The following is a 15,999-nucleotide window of genomic DNA, read 5'->3' as shown; positions in this document are numbered from 1 at the left end:
AGAAGATTCCGAAGAGCAAATGGTCAGGGGTCTTGACCCACTCAACAGGACCCGCTTTGCCATGTTAGATGCCAAAGGGGGGCATACGTCCTGGGAAACAAGTAAGGGAGCTGCTCCCCTTGGATCTGACGGGGGAGACAGAGCCAAGCCTGCAGGAGCCGAGATACCAAGGGGGAGACCGCGCTCTGACAAATTTGGAGCCGAAAAACCCCCTCGGATCTGACGCCGAGGCAAGAGCCTCGAGAGCTTGGATCTGACACGCTCAAGGCAATGGCCGGTGTCAAGGTACAACTCTCAGATCCAAAGACTCCAAAACAGAGGGTCGGATTGGAGAAGGAGCTATGGGGGTAAAGAAGGGCTGCAAGCTCCCTGCTCCGGAGGGAGAGGGGGCTGGCAAGATTCCCATTTGGATCTGGGTGTGGACAAACTTCCGCATAATCATGTCCATCTCTGACTCACTCAAGTTGTGGGTGGAACATGATGATGAAGCTATCAACACCAGCCGGGAGTGCTGGTGAGGGGAGGCTCTAGATGATGGCCTAGATAACTCCATTTCCAGGGAAAAACCTGGGTGAATGGAGCTAAGGGGTACTGGGCATAGGAGGGGTCCTAGAGTTAGGAAGAGGCCCAGACAGAGCCAAGCGGTCCGGGAACCATTTCCTAGGTCTGTCCTTAACATGCTTATCCCCATCCACAGGCCTCAAGATGGGAGGTTGAGTCCCAGAGGCCTGGAAAAGGGCAGACGCAGTGGTAGGAGTTGTAGAAGCAGTAGCTGGGACAGCTGTCTGCAAAGTCCCTTCATTGTAAGTTTAGCCCTCCTATCCTTGAGGGCTCTAGGGCTGAAGCCCGCGTAAATAGAGCAGGCAGTATCCAGGTGGGCCACTCCTAAACACACTATACACAGAGTGTGGCCATCTGCTGGAGAGAGCTTATGGCCGCACTCTGTGCATTTCCTAAAGACAGGCTTGGGGTCGTCAGCCACGTCTGCAAATAAGCCCAACACACACAAACCTACACACACACATGCTCACCAACTAAAGGGGTGGAGGAAGACCAAGGAAGGGACAACACTACACCACAACACTACTTTGGTTTGTTCGTTTTTTTGTTTTTTTTTTGACAACTGACGACTAACACAAAGTAGGGGAGGTTGAAAAGGGAGACGGCACTAGTTGACAAAAAAAGTCACTTGCCCACAAAAGATGCCTGGAGCTCAGCGATCACGATGCATAGCTTTTCAGTGGCAAACAAAATCTAAGGGAAGGAAGGAGGCAGAGGGGTATTGTGGGTAAGGGGAGGAGCATGGAGCTCGGATCAGATGCTGGTGATGCGGCCATCTCGGATGCGATCCGGATCTGAATACCTACAGGTTGTAGACCAAATTAAGTAAGCTACTTCAGATCGTGTATTTCTACCTATTTTCTAAATTTTTAAGAACAACACTTAAGTGTCCCTGTTTTTGGGCCTTTGCCCCCCCCCCCCCATTATTTTTGGCTTTGTCCAGATTTCTTGTTCTAAGAGGTTGAGAAGTAAGTGTCCAGATTTATTGTGCGAGAGGTTGAGTGGTATGGTCGAGAAGTACATAAACTTAATGGCGACCTTACTGACTTTCTATGTTTATAAAAAGCAATGTTTAAAATTTATCTCTATTACTTGTGGCTCTGTCCAGATTGATTGCGCAAGAGGTTGAGTGGTATAGTCAAGAGCTACACAAACCTCATTGCTAATGCCAGGGATCACTCTCACTCTTCTCTCTCTCACACACACACACACACACACACACACACACACACACTCTGCTTTCATGCACGCATTCACTCGCACAGACACAAACACACTTGTACACATCACTTTTTGTTTCATCCTATGCCTCGTGGCCCGGTACCAAATGATCCACTGCCCAGTGGTTGGGGAACACTGTTCTATATGATCTCTGGTTATTTTTTCTTGTTGTAGGCTCCCTAACTTTAGCAACAACCCTTTCAACTTTCTTTTGCTTAAATCATTGTACTTAAGAGTTTTTGTGCTACAGATTTATTACTTAAAAAAACAACTTGCTTAACAGCAATCTTTCTAAACTTACACACATCATCAAGACACTTCCTTTTCTCTTTAGCACTCTGTAGTTGTGCCTGTTCTTGTTCTGTGAGATTCCACTCTGTCCGTCCCTATAAACAGTCTTGTTACTTCTTAGCCATATCTCTTTATATCTACCCTATTTTTAAACTCACTTTCATTTTATCCCACTCACTAACGTCTGAAGAAATTTCTATCTTCCATAACAGTTCTGAAATAAATTCCACAATCCATTCCTTGAATTCTTCTCTTAACAGGTAACAGGGGAAGCATCAGTGTCTCATTTTTATTTCATTATCCTGTATTTTTACCTTAGCTGTTATTAGCACATGATCCAAAACAGTTTCTGGATGTGTATCAAAGTTTTCAATTAAATGCACATGCTCCTGTGAAATATTTCTGTCTAGTCTAGTCCAGTTATTGTACCTTGGGGAATGATTTCTCTCAGAGTGCTACCACTGAGTTAATGTCTTCTATACCAAATACTTTCATAAATTTCTTCAGAAATCTACTCTCCTTTGTTATATTTTGCCCTTCTTGGTCTCCCAAATACATTTTCACTGCTGCAAATCAAGTTCAAGTCCCTACCTATAAGTAACATTCCCTGTTGAAAGCTGATTTCTTCCCAAATATTCTTAAGCTCCATAACAGCCATTTTAGGTGGGCTCTAAAATATATGCAAGTGTAATCCTCTTTTTTTGCAAGTAGCCCCTTACTACCACAAATCTACCTTTACTATCTGTTCTTCCATCATCAATCACTGTTGAGGCTCCTCCAGCAATTACTATAAGTACTCCCCTTTTCCCCTGTCCCTGATATTCTGCTGAATATATCCATCCTGAAATTCTCTCTTTACCAAATTTACATGCTCATTTCTTTCCAAATGTCTCTCCTGTAACACTATTTGTACTCTGCTTTTCTCGTTATAATTCAGTACTCTTACCCTTTTGTCTACACCTGTGAAGCAACTCACATTCCAAAATAATAGGCTTTGCGCAGCCATTATGATAACAAGTTATTATTACATTTGACCTATTATATATGACAGCTTTTTTAAGAGAGTCTTTCCAGCTTTTGTATAACATGCACTTCCTCACGTTTGGCAAGTTGATCTCTTATACAGTTGTTTCTGGCATCTATATTTGAAACTGTCACATTTTACAAGACATTTTGTTTTAATGAAAACCCTCAAAAAAAACAAAGTCCCAAAACACCCCATAACCTATTAACTTAAAATAAACACACAAAACTATGTACATCTTAAAATAATTACGTTTAACCCTCCTAACAGAAACAATTTTTACAAATGGACATATGCACACACAGGCATAACTTAACCAAACATTAAGGTTATCCATGCTAAGACACGTCCCAACCTGTGCTACTAATACTAGTTGCTATCTATTCTCGTCTTATCTACATTCCCCTCCCAGTTGTGAAAAACAGATTATATGCTTAGAGAAAACATTAACCTTTAGCCTTAAAGTGTTCTGGCTTTTACTGCTTCCCCTATAGTCAGTTTGTCTCCATGGAAACACAAGTACCAAAATGCACAGCTCTGTAAATCTCTCTACTTACACTGAACATTTGCTTAACAAAGGAAAGCTTCTCATTGCATTTAGTATCATCTTACTGACTTGCTTAAACACACACAGAAAAACAAAACTAGTTATTAGATTAAGCCAAAGGCTTTAAACTAGGCATTCACCTATGCAAAGGTAAAAGTAAGAGAAAACATATCAACTCTGCATTATAATCTGTGCACTTTTACACTCAATCCCTCACCTCAACAAATCAAGATTACAGCATATTAACTTAAATATGCTTTTTGTGCACCCTTTCTTCTCTTTTTATGTTGTAATGACATTTTCTAAAATTATAAAGGAAATACAAGACAATTGTTTACTTTAGTATCTTTATCACATACAATGACTGAAAATACTTTATAATATGCAATTTTTATCATGAAATGTCCCACACAGATACTGTTAAGAACATAAATCGGTTTACTTACTTACTTTTTTTCCCTTTTTTTTCCTTTTAGTGACCTTCCAACATTTATGACATGAAGTGAAGCATATGCTTTTCAGTCCCCAAAAAGTTTAACAAGTCAGCAAAAGTACAATATTTCCACTTTTTCTTGTAAAGTCATATTTCACAAATGTGACTGATGCTTTACATCTCACATTTATTCACCAATTTAAAAGTTGCTGGTCTTTTTCCTGTTCATCTCCATCTCCCAACCTCAAAGTCTCTTTCAAGAACAAGGTACTCCATACTCTTCTAGTCAGCTCCTGTGCTTTTTTCTCTCAAGCATTTACCTTTGGAACACTGAAACGGTTTCACTAATAAAGTTTCTCTCTAAGCTTTACTGTCAGAATAATGAGAAGCAGAGTCTGCTTCTGTTTGATGGCTCACTTTTTGTTGGGCAAACTTTTGTATTTCCTCCTTAGCCTGGTCTGCATCAAAATGAGTGATCCTTAAGGAAAAAAAAAATATTCTGAAGACATCTGGGTACAGCAGCTTCTATCTCACATCTGCCTCTTAACATTCCTGGACTGCTAGAACACATTTGCTTCTCTTCTGCCTGCTATACAGTAAATAATCATTTTCCACAAGCAATTTATTGCTTGAAATTTTTAATACTTTGTCCTTTTACCACAGTTTTGTAAGGATCAATTGTTTATGCTGGTATATTTGCATATTTACTAATGCAGGCCTTGGCTGATTGCTCATGGCCAGGTTTGGAGCATACACACAATGTGCACTTTCAAATTAACAAATCCTGCTGTAGAATACCAGTCCAGCTGCTTATCGGTACTTCCATAAAATTATTACCATTAATACAGTCGGCTCCTTCCAGTTTCTCTGGTACAGCAGAAAATCCTCGGTTTCCACACAAACTCAGTCTTCTAACTCTTGACAGTTTGTGAAACGGTTCTTCTTGAGCAGTCTCATACTCAGCCAGTCTTTTCTTCATTGCAACCAATGATTTTTGCATTTTATCAGTTTATCTGAATAGCTTTTTACAGCTTCTTCCATTTTTCCAGCCTTGTGTTATTTGAGCTGCTGTACTCCTTCAAGGTTTCATTTATTTTAACCAGCTGTGGCTTATTCTTCCTCTAAATTACTGGATGCCATGTCTTACCCAAAAGCTGGAGCTGAACTGCTTTTTGCTCAACAGCGGCAGGATTCTCCTCAGTCAGTATATTTTCTTCATCTTTTCTAGCTGATTTTCTTTCAAGCTCTCGAAGTCTCTTCCTTGCTAGCATCCAGGCAGTGTACATACAAGCCAGTAACTGATCTTACTAAAATTTGCAGAGTTTCTGGCCCTTGTCTTTCAGTTTCCTATCTTACACTGGGAAAGCTGAAATCAAGTTGTTGATCAGTGTGCAGCCATCTTGGAATTTCTGGCCTGGGTGGCTACTTTTTATTCAGATTTGGCCATGGTAGTTTTTGTGTTCCTAAGCTGGTGTTTAATTTGATAATTACATACTTTGCTGGGTGTTGCACCTTTTATTTTGGGCTATTATTTTCTTCCTTTTCGTATAAACCTTACTTGTGTACAATTCCACTAGGGAAGTTTGTTTCTAAGACTTGCTCTGCATTTGCTTCTTTTGGATATGACTGCTTCTATGGAGTTGTGTACATGCTGGTAAAAGCTGGAGGTGCACGTTTCCACAAATAGCGTAGCTTGATGGGCTTGGGGGATTTTATCTAGCCAGGTTATCACTAAGAATTATGAAGTTAATCTTGTGGAAGTTTTTAAAAAATATCCAGGTCTGGCTGCGACTCCCATTTTTTTTTTTAATTAGGGAAGCAGCTTTATGGTTGGGCCTGAGAAGTGAGGATGTTACATCCGGCATGGAGCAAGATTCACCCAAATCACTGAGAACAAAGTTAAGGATGTTGTTTCCCTTGGTAAGTATCCTGACTAATTGATCCAGGGCATTTGTACTCTTAGATTAGTTTAGTGTTATGCTAATTACCCTTTTGGGCCATTTTAAGCCTTGCCAATTACCCCATGTAAGAATCAAACCCTGCAACTTGTATCTGTAAGGTAAACACCATAACCATTATGCCAACCCCCACAGAGCTCACGGAAATAATTGTTTTATCAGCCTTATGGAAATGTGTACTGACAAAATCCAAGAATCTCCTGGGCTTCCATGCTACTGGTGGTATACGTTTCACAGTCTGTGGCTAGATAGTTGAAGTTGCCCAGGAATATGGTATTTGGAGTAATGCTAAATGACTAATTTAGGTAGGCTCTAGGACATTACTTGGTCATAGAGGGCATTCTGTAGCTCACCAAGATATGGGAAGGAACTTTGATGGTAGGTTGGACATGAAGGATCTCAATGGCGTAATGCAGTTTTAGCAGCTTTGATGGGAGCCTTTTTCCTGAATGAAGACTGACATCTCTGCCCTTATTCCCTTCCTGTGAAATGACTGGTCTAAACATATGGGAGGCATAGTAAACCTGTACTACTGGAGTTCTCTCTGCCGAGTTGAACCATGTCACAGTCACCACATATATGTCCATGCTCTCTAAAGTGTGGCGGGCTTGCATAGAGTAGTTTTGTTTATTTATGTAAATAGCACTAATCAGTAGTACCTTTAAGGTTTGCTTAATTTGTTTTGCTATGTAGGTAGTTTGATCTAGTTGACAATGCCTAAAAAGGCACAATGGGAGTGGGTTATGTTTGAGCCAATATACAAAAGTCTAGAAGTGAAAGATGCTTACTGTCCCCAGCAAAGCAGCATGGTCTGCTGACCATGTACCCCCAGTCCGACAGATACTGTACCCTTACTTGAAATTACACCAAATGTCAAGCCAATTACTGAAGTCTATTATCTTTTGCTTGTTCTGAGGTATCATCTTTGAAGCAGGTCAAACACTACTTGATGCTATGCTCATACACGCCAAAGTCACACAAACAGACGATTCCCTATTAAAACTGTGAAGGTCCACTTACCCGAATACAGAAATGTCGATACGTATTCATCGAACTGCAATAACACAGACCGTCCTGAAGCGAGAAATCCGAAATGTTGAATCTCCATGGTTGGCCCTTCTGCGGTATAGCTCTGTAAGGTAAGTGTGCAACAGTTACGGACCTTAGGGTTAGGGTGTGGGTTAAGGTAAGTGCATAGATAGTAATGTATGCAAGGTTTAGTGTATGGTTAGAAGTACGGTTTTGTTAAGTGTATGTGTGTGGATTATTTATTTTGTTTGGGTATAGCTCCTTATAAGTGTGTGAGATAGTTATGGACCTTAGGGTTAGGGTGCGTGTTAAGGTAAGTGCATACATGGTAGTATATGCAAGATTTACTTTAGAGTTAGATGTAGGGGTATGTATGTGGCTCATTTATTTTGTTTGGGTAGGTAGTATGTAGCGGGCAGTGGGGTTGGACAACTATGACGGTTTGAGATTTTGAATTTCGCAGTTTAGGACATTCGGTGTATTCACGGTTCACGATGTTTACCTATTCACTGAACAGGACTTTCACGTTTTAATATAAACCCAAACAAACCGCTCAATCACATGTCCCTTCACATCACCCAGGGAGGTGAGGGGAGACATGACTGAGCTCCTTTCACATAGTCCAGGAGAGTGTACCTCAAGCCATTAACATCCACATGCACTATGACATAGTCATAATGGTACGTGCTGTTTAAGGACTTCTGTGCCTGGGTGATGTGGTGAATCCTAGTCCCAGACAAGCAACTGACAATCACTTTTTCCTTACTCAGCCTGATGACTGGTTTATCTGTATGTCTCACTATGGAGTCATCTACAACTAGAATATTAGGTTGTGCGGATGCTTGCCTTATGGAAATAGTATCTTAGAGAGTGTGACCTTTGTTACCATGTCACATGGTGGGTTTTACCACTGTTGCAGGCTTGGAATGCTACTTAGCATGCTTAATGCCCTTGTTGTGTTTTGGAGGTCTGAAGTTTGGTCATGTTAAGCTTTAGACACTTGACATATAATGGACTGAGTTTTATGCGAGTTGTGGAAAGGCGTACTGTGGGGGTGAGCTGCTGACAATCCTTGCATCAGTAGAGACAATGTGCAAGTCTTTAGTCATCAGCAACATTACATAAATATACTGCAAGATGGGGAAGGGGAACCACACAAACACATGTGAAAAGAACCTAGACAGTGTGTGTGTGTGTGTGTGTGGGGGGGGGGGGTCAAAAGATATGAAAGAATGAACGCCTGACAGGGAAGGAAACATAACAAAAAATGGAACATGTTACTAGATCTATAAAGATCAAATGAACTTTTTCCCAGCACAGTGTGCCCTACTCCAGAGACTGGCTACAAAAACACTCTACATAGCAGAGTAACAGTGTATTGTAGCCTTACATCCCAGTTCTGGAAGGCTGAACTAATCATCTCTCAATATCATGAGGTGCGCAGGTTAAATGGCAACAACTGACATGAAGAACCATACTAGTACAAAACCAAACATTTGGGGGGCATTATGAGACAGCTATCCTGTAAGAAAAAAACAAAACTGCATCCCAGCTACAGCTGCATCTTTCACCAAGGCATTGTTCTGAAGAGCTAGAAGGCATAAATGAGCAATTTACACAACCCTTAAGGTGGAGCACCATCTCACTCTCCAAGACCAGTCACCTGACTAAGGTACTGAACAAACAAACCTAAATATCAGAACAAATGATCATAGCATAATAGAGAACTCCCCCTGCATCACATACCATCCACTAACAAAAGTGAGAAGCTGACCAGAAGAAAACTACAGTAACTTACACACTTTCTAGTATCCAAGATCACAGGAAGTTGAGAACTTTGGCAGGGGGGGGGTGACAAACATATCCCACATCATTTTCAACAGCTGCCTAACAACAGGTTCCCAATAACTAAGTAAATACTAATGGCTCTGCATCTTAATGCACCAAAGGGAGAACAGAAGTATAAAGCTGAAAACTTTCAACATGTGGTTTATAGGAAAGAGACAACTCAGAAGATAAAAGTGACCCACAAAGAGCACCAAGCTCTGGTCACACAAGTGCTGAAGAAACTCTTTTTAGGGTTCCTGACACAACAGAGTGCAAAACCCTTGATAAGCCCTACAATGTTGAGAAAGCCAGTGTAGATAAAACAATCTGTGGAGCTCCCACAGACCGTAAAGAATGGTTACCCAATAAAGGACCCTCCAAAATCAAGTCAGCCACAGCTGGATGGACTTCCATTGACTCTGAGGCACATTTTTTCCGGAAGCAGAGTCAATGCAAAGTCTGCATGTCTTAAAGCAGGTGAAACATTGGGCCAAGCTTGGGGCAGATAAGCAAGCTTCTACATGGTAAGCCAACAATGCCAGCTGGGGGCAACATATGCCTGCCAACATCGGAGGAGAAAGAAAGGGCCCAACACCATGGGCATTGGCAAACCCAGAAAAGAAAAAAAAACTGACACTGAGGTTCCAAAAAACTACAACAGACCATGGTATTCTGGCATCTGAGGAGAAGACCCTGGGGTTCTTGGATGCCATTCAAACCAAAAGGCAAGTAAGTACTCATGTAGAACTGAGCTGATTGCTATTGTGATGAGTGGGTAATCCAAAGTCTTTCAGCCAGGAAAGCAGGCAAAGTAGGATGGATGCAGTCAGTGAAACTCTCAACAACCGCTAGACATAAGAGAGAATAGCATCCAAATGTGTGGATGGTATAACACAGACAAGAAAAAAGCAAAGGTGGTCGTAACAGCCAACACATTAGTAAATGCAAATAGTGAACTATCATAACTATGAGCTGGAGACTTCAGAAATATAAAACCAACCCAAAAAGACAGCCCAACACAAACCCAAAAAGGAACCAACAATCGACAACTGAATCAAGTTAAGTCACCAACAAGACAACAAAGCACATACATGAGCTAACATTACGCCAAGTGCCTTTTAGTTTGACTGGTATCTCAAAGACTCTAGATTTAGATGCTAGAGTAGCATTATCTGTTATTGCTCTTTTCTGGAACCTCCAGAAGAATCATCAAAAAGCAAAACAGGTGTCACCTCCATAGCTGTAATGCCCAAACAAAAAATGAAGGTGCTTTTAAATACAGAAAATTACAGTTGTCAATTAAATCAAAAAAGCCATAACATCACCACGTAGAAAGTTATTAGCCCATATTCACAACCTTAAAACCAACCAGAGGGCAAGGAAAAGTGTTCTGCCTACAACACTACCAAAGCAAACTAGTGCCAACAAGATCAAACAAAATGTTTTCAGCAGTGCAAATAAACAAGACAACTGAGGAGATGCACAGATTTCATGGAAGAAGGAGGAGCTTATGCAGACTAAGAAAAATTATATTGGTTGTAAGTAGCATACAGTCCTACGGATTAACAAAGACTAAATGTCTTTATCAGAATAAATGTTTTCCCTAATAAATTACTCATTTTGAACATTAATACATATGATCTAATTTTCCTTATTCCTCCATACCATGCCAAACTATGCAATGTGAAACATTATCAATAAACCATCATGATAAAGAACCTACTGTATAGGAAGCAGGCGTTAAGAGTGGGCCATTCCTCACAGCACACTAATAACTATTGGAACACTGTTCTCATCATCATACATACCAGTCATCTTGTACATGACACAACATTCTGATCCCCGTCCTTACCTGTTGCAGGTGTGCTGACGTTGTACTGAGGTTGAATAAAAAGAAAAGCAGTCTTTGCAGACACCTGAAATTTAAAATGGAAAACATTAAACAGAAAGACAATTATACTACTGTATTGCACCAATATTAATGCCTATATGTGATCAAATGTCCCACCATGCCTGCTAATGGCTAACCCTCAGCAGTCTGTGTCGTATAGCATTGCATTTAGAATGGATTCTGAATCACCTTCACTCAATCCATTACAACAGACAAAGGAAAGCTACACCAGGGTGTTAGTTTACTGTCTAGTATTGAATGGGAGTGGTGTGCTGAAGCATAAAGTTTCACTAGCAAGGAGTGCAAGCCATACTGGGTCAGGGCACTGTGCATGCTACCGTAACATTTCAAATGAAGGAGATCATAACCCATTTTCATCCATTCTCAAATAAGGCATTTTCATCCATTCTCAAGCAACTAAGTGCAACAAGGACTAAACACTCTAGTAGAAATGAGAAAAGTATGTTACTGCACACAGGATAATGCCATTTCTTATTCTTATCACTATTGTGAGAAGAAAACCCCACTCATTCTTCTCAGCCAGCTTCTAATGCTTCATTTGTCCAAAGTTTTTACACTCTTACGGAGCAACTATGCACATATGAACTAATAACAAAAGTCCCTTTGCCATAAATGACAGGAACAGTTGCCCACCACAACAGTCATTTTAATTTACAAACATACTCATGTTCATAAACAAACTACATATAAAAACATGCTTGTGTGTACACACACACACACATACACATATATATATATATATATATATATATATATATATAAAGAAATATATATATATATATATATATATATATATATATATATATAAAGAACATTATCAGGCTATCAGGAACAAAGACAGCAAAAACACTTTCGCCAAGCACAGCATTCACTGCCCTAAATTTTCCGATTTTAAATTTCTTATACTTGAAAGGGTTGCTAGCTTACTTCCTGGCTTGAATGAGAACCTGAATATCAGGTGTTTACTGAAATGGAAAAGATAAGAAGTAACATCTTAATTTTATTGTTATTTTAAACTGATTGGTCTAGTTGCATTATATTAATGAAGTGTATCTGGCTAATTTCAAAATCCCGGTTTCTTTTTTCCTCTATCGATCCATAAGTTTTTGTTTTATATGTGTGCATGGTTTCTGATATATATATATATATATATATATATATATAAAATGTGTTTATTTTATATATATATATATATATATATATATATATATATACAAATATATATATTACACACACAAAAAACATATATATATAATATATATATATATATATATATATATATATATATATATATATATATATATATATATACACACACACATACACTGTGTACATACATACACACACATGATATATATATATATATATATATATATATATATATATATATATATGGGTCCATATGACTTGGTCGACAGTTCATATGATCGACTGTTTATTTGGTCGACAGTTCATTTGATCGACAAGCATTTGCCCCCTTCCCCAATGTTGTGCGACCCTGGAGTTGATATATATAGTTAGGGGGGGGGGGCACAGCCTAAAATGCTTGTCGATCAAATGAACTGTCGACCAAATAACAGTCGATCATATGAACTGTCGACCAAGTCATATGGACCCATATATATATATATATATATATATATATATATATATATATATATATTATACATACACACACACACACACACACACACACACACACACACACACACACACACACACACACACACACACACACACGATATACAATTAGCAAGGAGTGCATGGGGGCTTGCTCCTGCAAAAAACTTTTTGGTTTAGCCTGCTCCACGGTTATCCTCATAAAAATCTTCAAAGAGCAACTATGAAAAAAATTTTGCAACCATGACCAAGGACAACTATAAGGCTTTCTTCAGATGTGTGTTTAACTAATTGTGAATGGCAACACACACGCTGACCCTGCAGAAATAGCAAACCTGTAGCAGTCAGGTTTGTCGAAAATCTCATCCCCCCTATCCCCCCCAAAATACCACAAACCATGTCTTCATCATCTCCTGCTCCCTGTTTCTCCAAAGAGCAAGTCATCAATGCTCTCTTGAAGGCTAAGAATACAGCCTCCATGGGACCAAATGGCATTCTGGGCTGCATTCTTAATGTTCTAAAACAGCAGCTAGCTACTCCATTAGGCACTCTATTCAACCACAGACTAAGTACTAGTTTTGTCTGCAGTAAATGGAAAACAACCACTGATACACCTCTCCAAAAGGACGGCTCGACAACAAACCTGGGTAACTACAGACCCTTATGTTTAATCAGCCTCATCTGTAAGGCAAAGAAACGAGTCATGATCGACTTCATAAATAAAGATATAGGTGACCTGCAAACCCTGGATCCGTCCCAGTTTATTTTTGTCAAGGGCAGATCATGCCTGCTAAACCTGGTAGACTTCTGCAAGAATGTGACCAGAGCCATAGACAAGGGCAAAGCTGTGTACACAGCCTATCTGGACTTGGCCAAGGCCTTCGACACTATCCCACATTCAGGCACCACTGACAAACTAACCCAGTTGATCATCAACCCCTATTCTGACAGGTGGGTTGCAAACTGGCTCACACATCGACAGCACTCACTCAAAGTGGGAGCCTTTACCTCTACCAGCAGACCCGTCACCCCTGAGGTCCCACAAGGGTCAATGCTGGCCCCCTCTTGTTTAGCATATACTTCTCAGAAGTCCAGGCCAAAACGGATGGGCTGTGGCTAACCAAGTTTGTAGACGACTGCAAATTAGGTGCCATCACTGAATCCCCTAGCGATGTAAGCATACTTCAGAAAAGGCCTACACAGACCAATGATTGGTGCCATAGCCATGGTCTTAAATTAAATGCTGAAAAAATGCATCATCATCCCCTTCAGTAAAAACAATGTCCCTGCTGATTATAAAATAAAACAATAATTACCTAAGTACCAATTCAGTAGTGAAAGACCTGGGAACACAAGTTCATAGGTTGATTCATAGGCTGGTACTAGGTCATCGGCCCTAGGGCCTATACAAGCCTAGCCATAACAATTCCCTGGCTATTTCTTCTCACAATATTTACTTCTCTGGACCACTGTCTAGCAGGGTAACTGACATGATCCCCGGGGTGAATTTCTCATCTCCCATCCAATCGTCAAGGTTCCTTTTGAAGAGGGCCAAAGAGGCGCTCTGCTTGACATGTATGGGCAGTCTATTCCAGAGTCTGGGGAGTCTCTGGGTCAGGAACCTATCCCTCCAATATGTTTTGTTCATTTTGATGACAAGGTTTAGATTCCTGGAGCGTATGGCTCTGAGGGATTGGGAAGTGTAGCATGTCCAACAGCTCTGGGTTTGACATGGCCTTGTATGTTAAGCAGAGATCTCCTCTGAGTAGATGATATGTGACAGAGTATAGCTGGAGTTGTTTTGGATGGTCAGCATAGGGCATCTGTAGTACACAGCCTGGGATGTCATCTGGTCCCATGGATGCTGTATTCTTAGCTTTGGAGAGTGTGTTTTTTTGTGGCCGTTACTACAGGAATTTGGCAATCTTTCGGTATTGAGTGAGAGGGTGTTGAAGCTAGCACTGAACTGATCTGCCAGGATATTGGCAATACCCTTGGGGTCAGTATATTTAATGCCATTCTGTTGTAGCTCAGAGCAGATCTGAGCATTGCCACCTAGATTCTTGACATAGCTATAGAATGCCTTGTGGTTGTCTTTGGAAATTTTATTTTCGTAACTAGCTTTGGAGGATTTTATGAAGGATCTTAGCTTCTTACTGAGCCTGGTAAGGGAGTTTTTTGCATCCTGGGATTTTCCTCTTTTCTGCAACAATTTCTTCCTTTTGTTGTAAAGTTCGTTTATGGCAGGGGACCACCAGATTGGCTTCTTTTTTTGGAGGAGAGTGTCCTGGTTCTATTTGGGATGGCACGATTCATGCAAGAGTGGATGTGCTCATACAGTGCCTTAGTGTAGGATTCAGCAGTCGAACTTTCAGTTCCCATCTACATGGGTGTCGTGAAGTTTGTCACTTCTGACTTGAGTAGCATGAAGTTGGCTTTGGAGAAGTTTTTTACGGAGGTTTCCTTACTGGGGGGCGATGGAGGGATGTGGATGTCAAGGGTGATTAGCTTATGTTCAGACCTGACCAACGAGGGGGTGACCACAGGTGTGGAGCATCAATTTCCCATGTTGGTAATGACCAGGTCTAGGATATTGGAGCCCCTGGTGGGACTATGGATTAGTTGATCCAGGGCATTGGAATTTATGAATTCCAAGAACCATTGGGCAAGGGTGTTGGCACATGAGTAGTTTTCCCAATTAATGGCAGGGTAGTTGAAATCACCCAGTATTAGGCTCTTGGTTGTATTTTAATATTTTTCAGCATGTTTAGAAAGGTGTAGTGAGAATCTTGGGGCATGGTGGGGGACCTGTAGCAAGCTACAATTTGGATTGCAGTCTTACCTAGTGTTAGTTGCACCTGGAGAATTTCAAATGCATTGTGTTGGGCAACTAGCCTGGTGGTGTAAATATCCTTTGGTGAATATGGGCACTCCTCCACCTTTAGTGTTTCGGTCCTGGTTTGGTGGCCGAAAAGTGTGGTAAGAGGTATTGCAGAGGTCTCTCTGGAGCCTTGAACCAGGTCTCAGTTACTGCACAGATTATCAATGTTCTCCATTTTTAGGAGTGCCATGAGAGAGAGTCCATTTTGAGGTTTAGACTTCTAGCATTGAGTAGCATTACCTTCAAATTTTGCATGCTTGTACCTGTTACAGTGGTGGTTTTGTCCTTTGAACTTTGCCTAAAAAAGGCACTATAGGGGTGGCAAGAGCCTTAGCCAGTAACCTGAATCCCAGGGGAGACATGCAGACCATCTCTGGAAAAGCATCATTGTCTGTTGATCATGTCATCCCAGGCAGACAGATACTGGATCACCTTTGAATGACACCAGAAGCTTAGCCAATTGTTGAAGTCAATCATTTTGTCCTTATACGGTGGTATAATTCTGGGCGAAGGCAGGATGCTACTCAGGGCTAGGGTCATACCTGCCTGGGCCACATGATCCGACAGCGCTTTCATGTCTCTTTTCATGTAGTCCAGGGAGGTACATCTCAAGTCATTCACTCCAATATGGACAATGGCAGAGGCATATTTGTACTTGTGGAGTTGACTGTGACCTCAACTTTGACCACCATGTG

General features: G+C 40.7%; 1 protein-coding gene across 1 annotated transcript in view; it reads right to left on the bottom strand.

Annotated features, from left to right (window-relative positions):
* The window catches only part of TRAM2 (translocation associated membrane protein 2), an 895,653-nt gene that overhangs the window by 654,407 nt on the left and 225,247 nt on the right, over positions 1–15,999 (bottom strand). Inside the window, exon 2 of the mRNA XM_044062384.1 lies at positions 10,744–10,807. Coding sequence (XP_043918319.1) covers positions 10,744–10,807 — 64 coding nt within the window. The remainder of the gene's footprint in view (positions 1–10,743; positions 10,808–15,999) is intronic.

Source organism: Protopterus annectens, chromosome 2.part1, assembly GCF_019279795.1.
Source record: "Protopterus annectens isolate FY-2018-M chromosome 2.part1, PAN1.0, whole genome shotgun sequence".
Taxonomy (NCBI): Eukaryota; Metazoa; Chordata; order Ceratodontiformes; family Protopteridae; genus Protopterus; species Protopterus annectens.
Note: the sequence above shows the minus strand (reverse complement) of the source record. Positions and strands in the feature narration are given on the sequence as shown.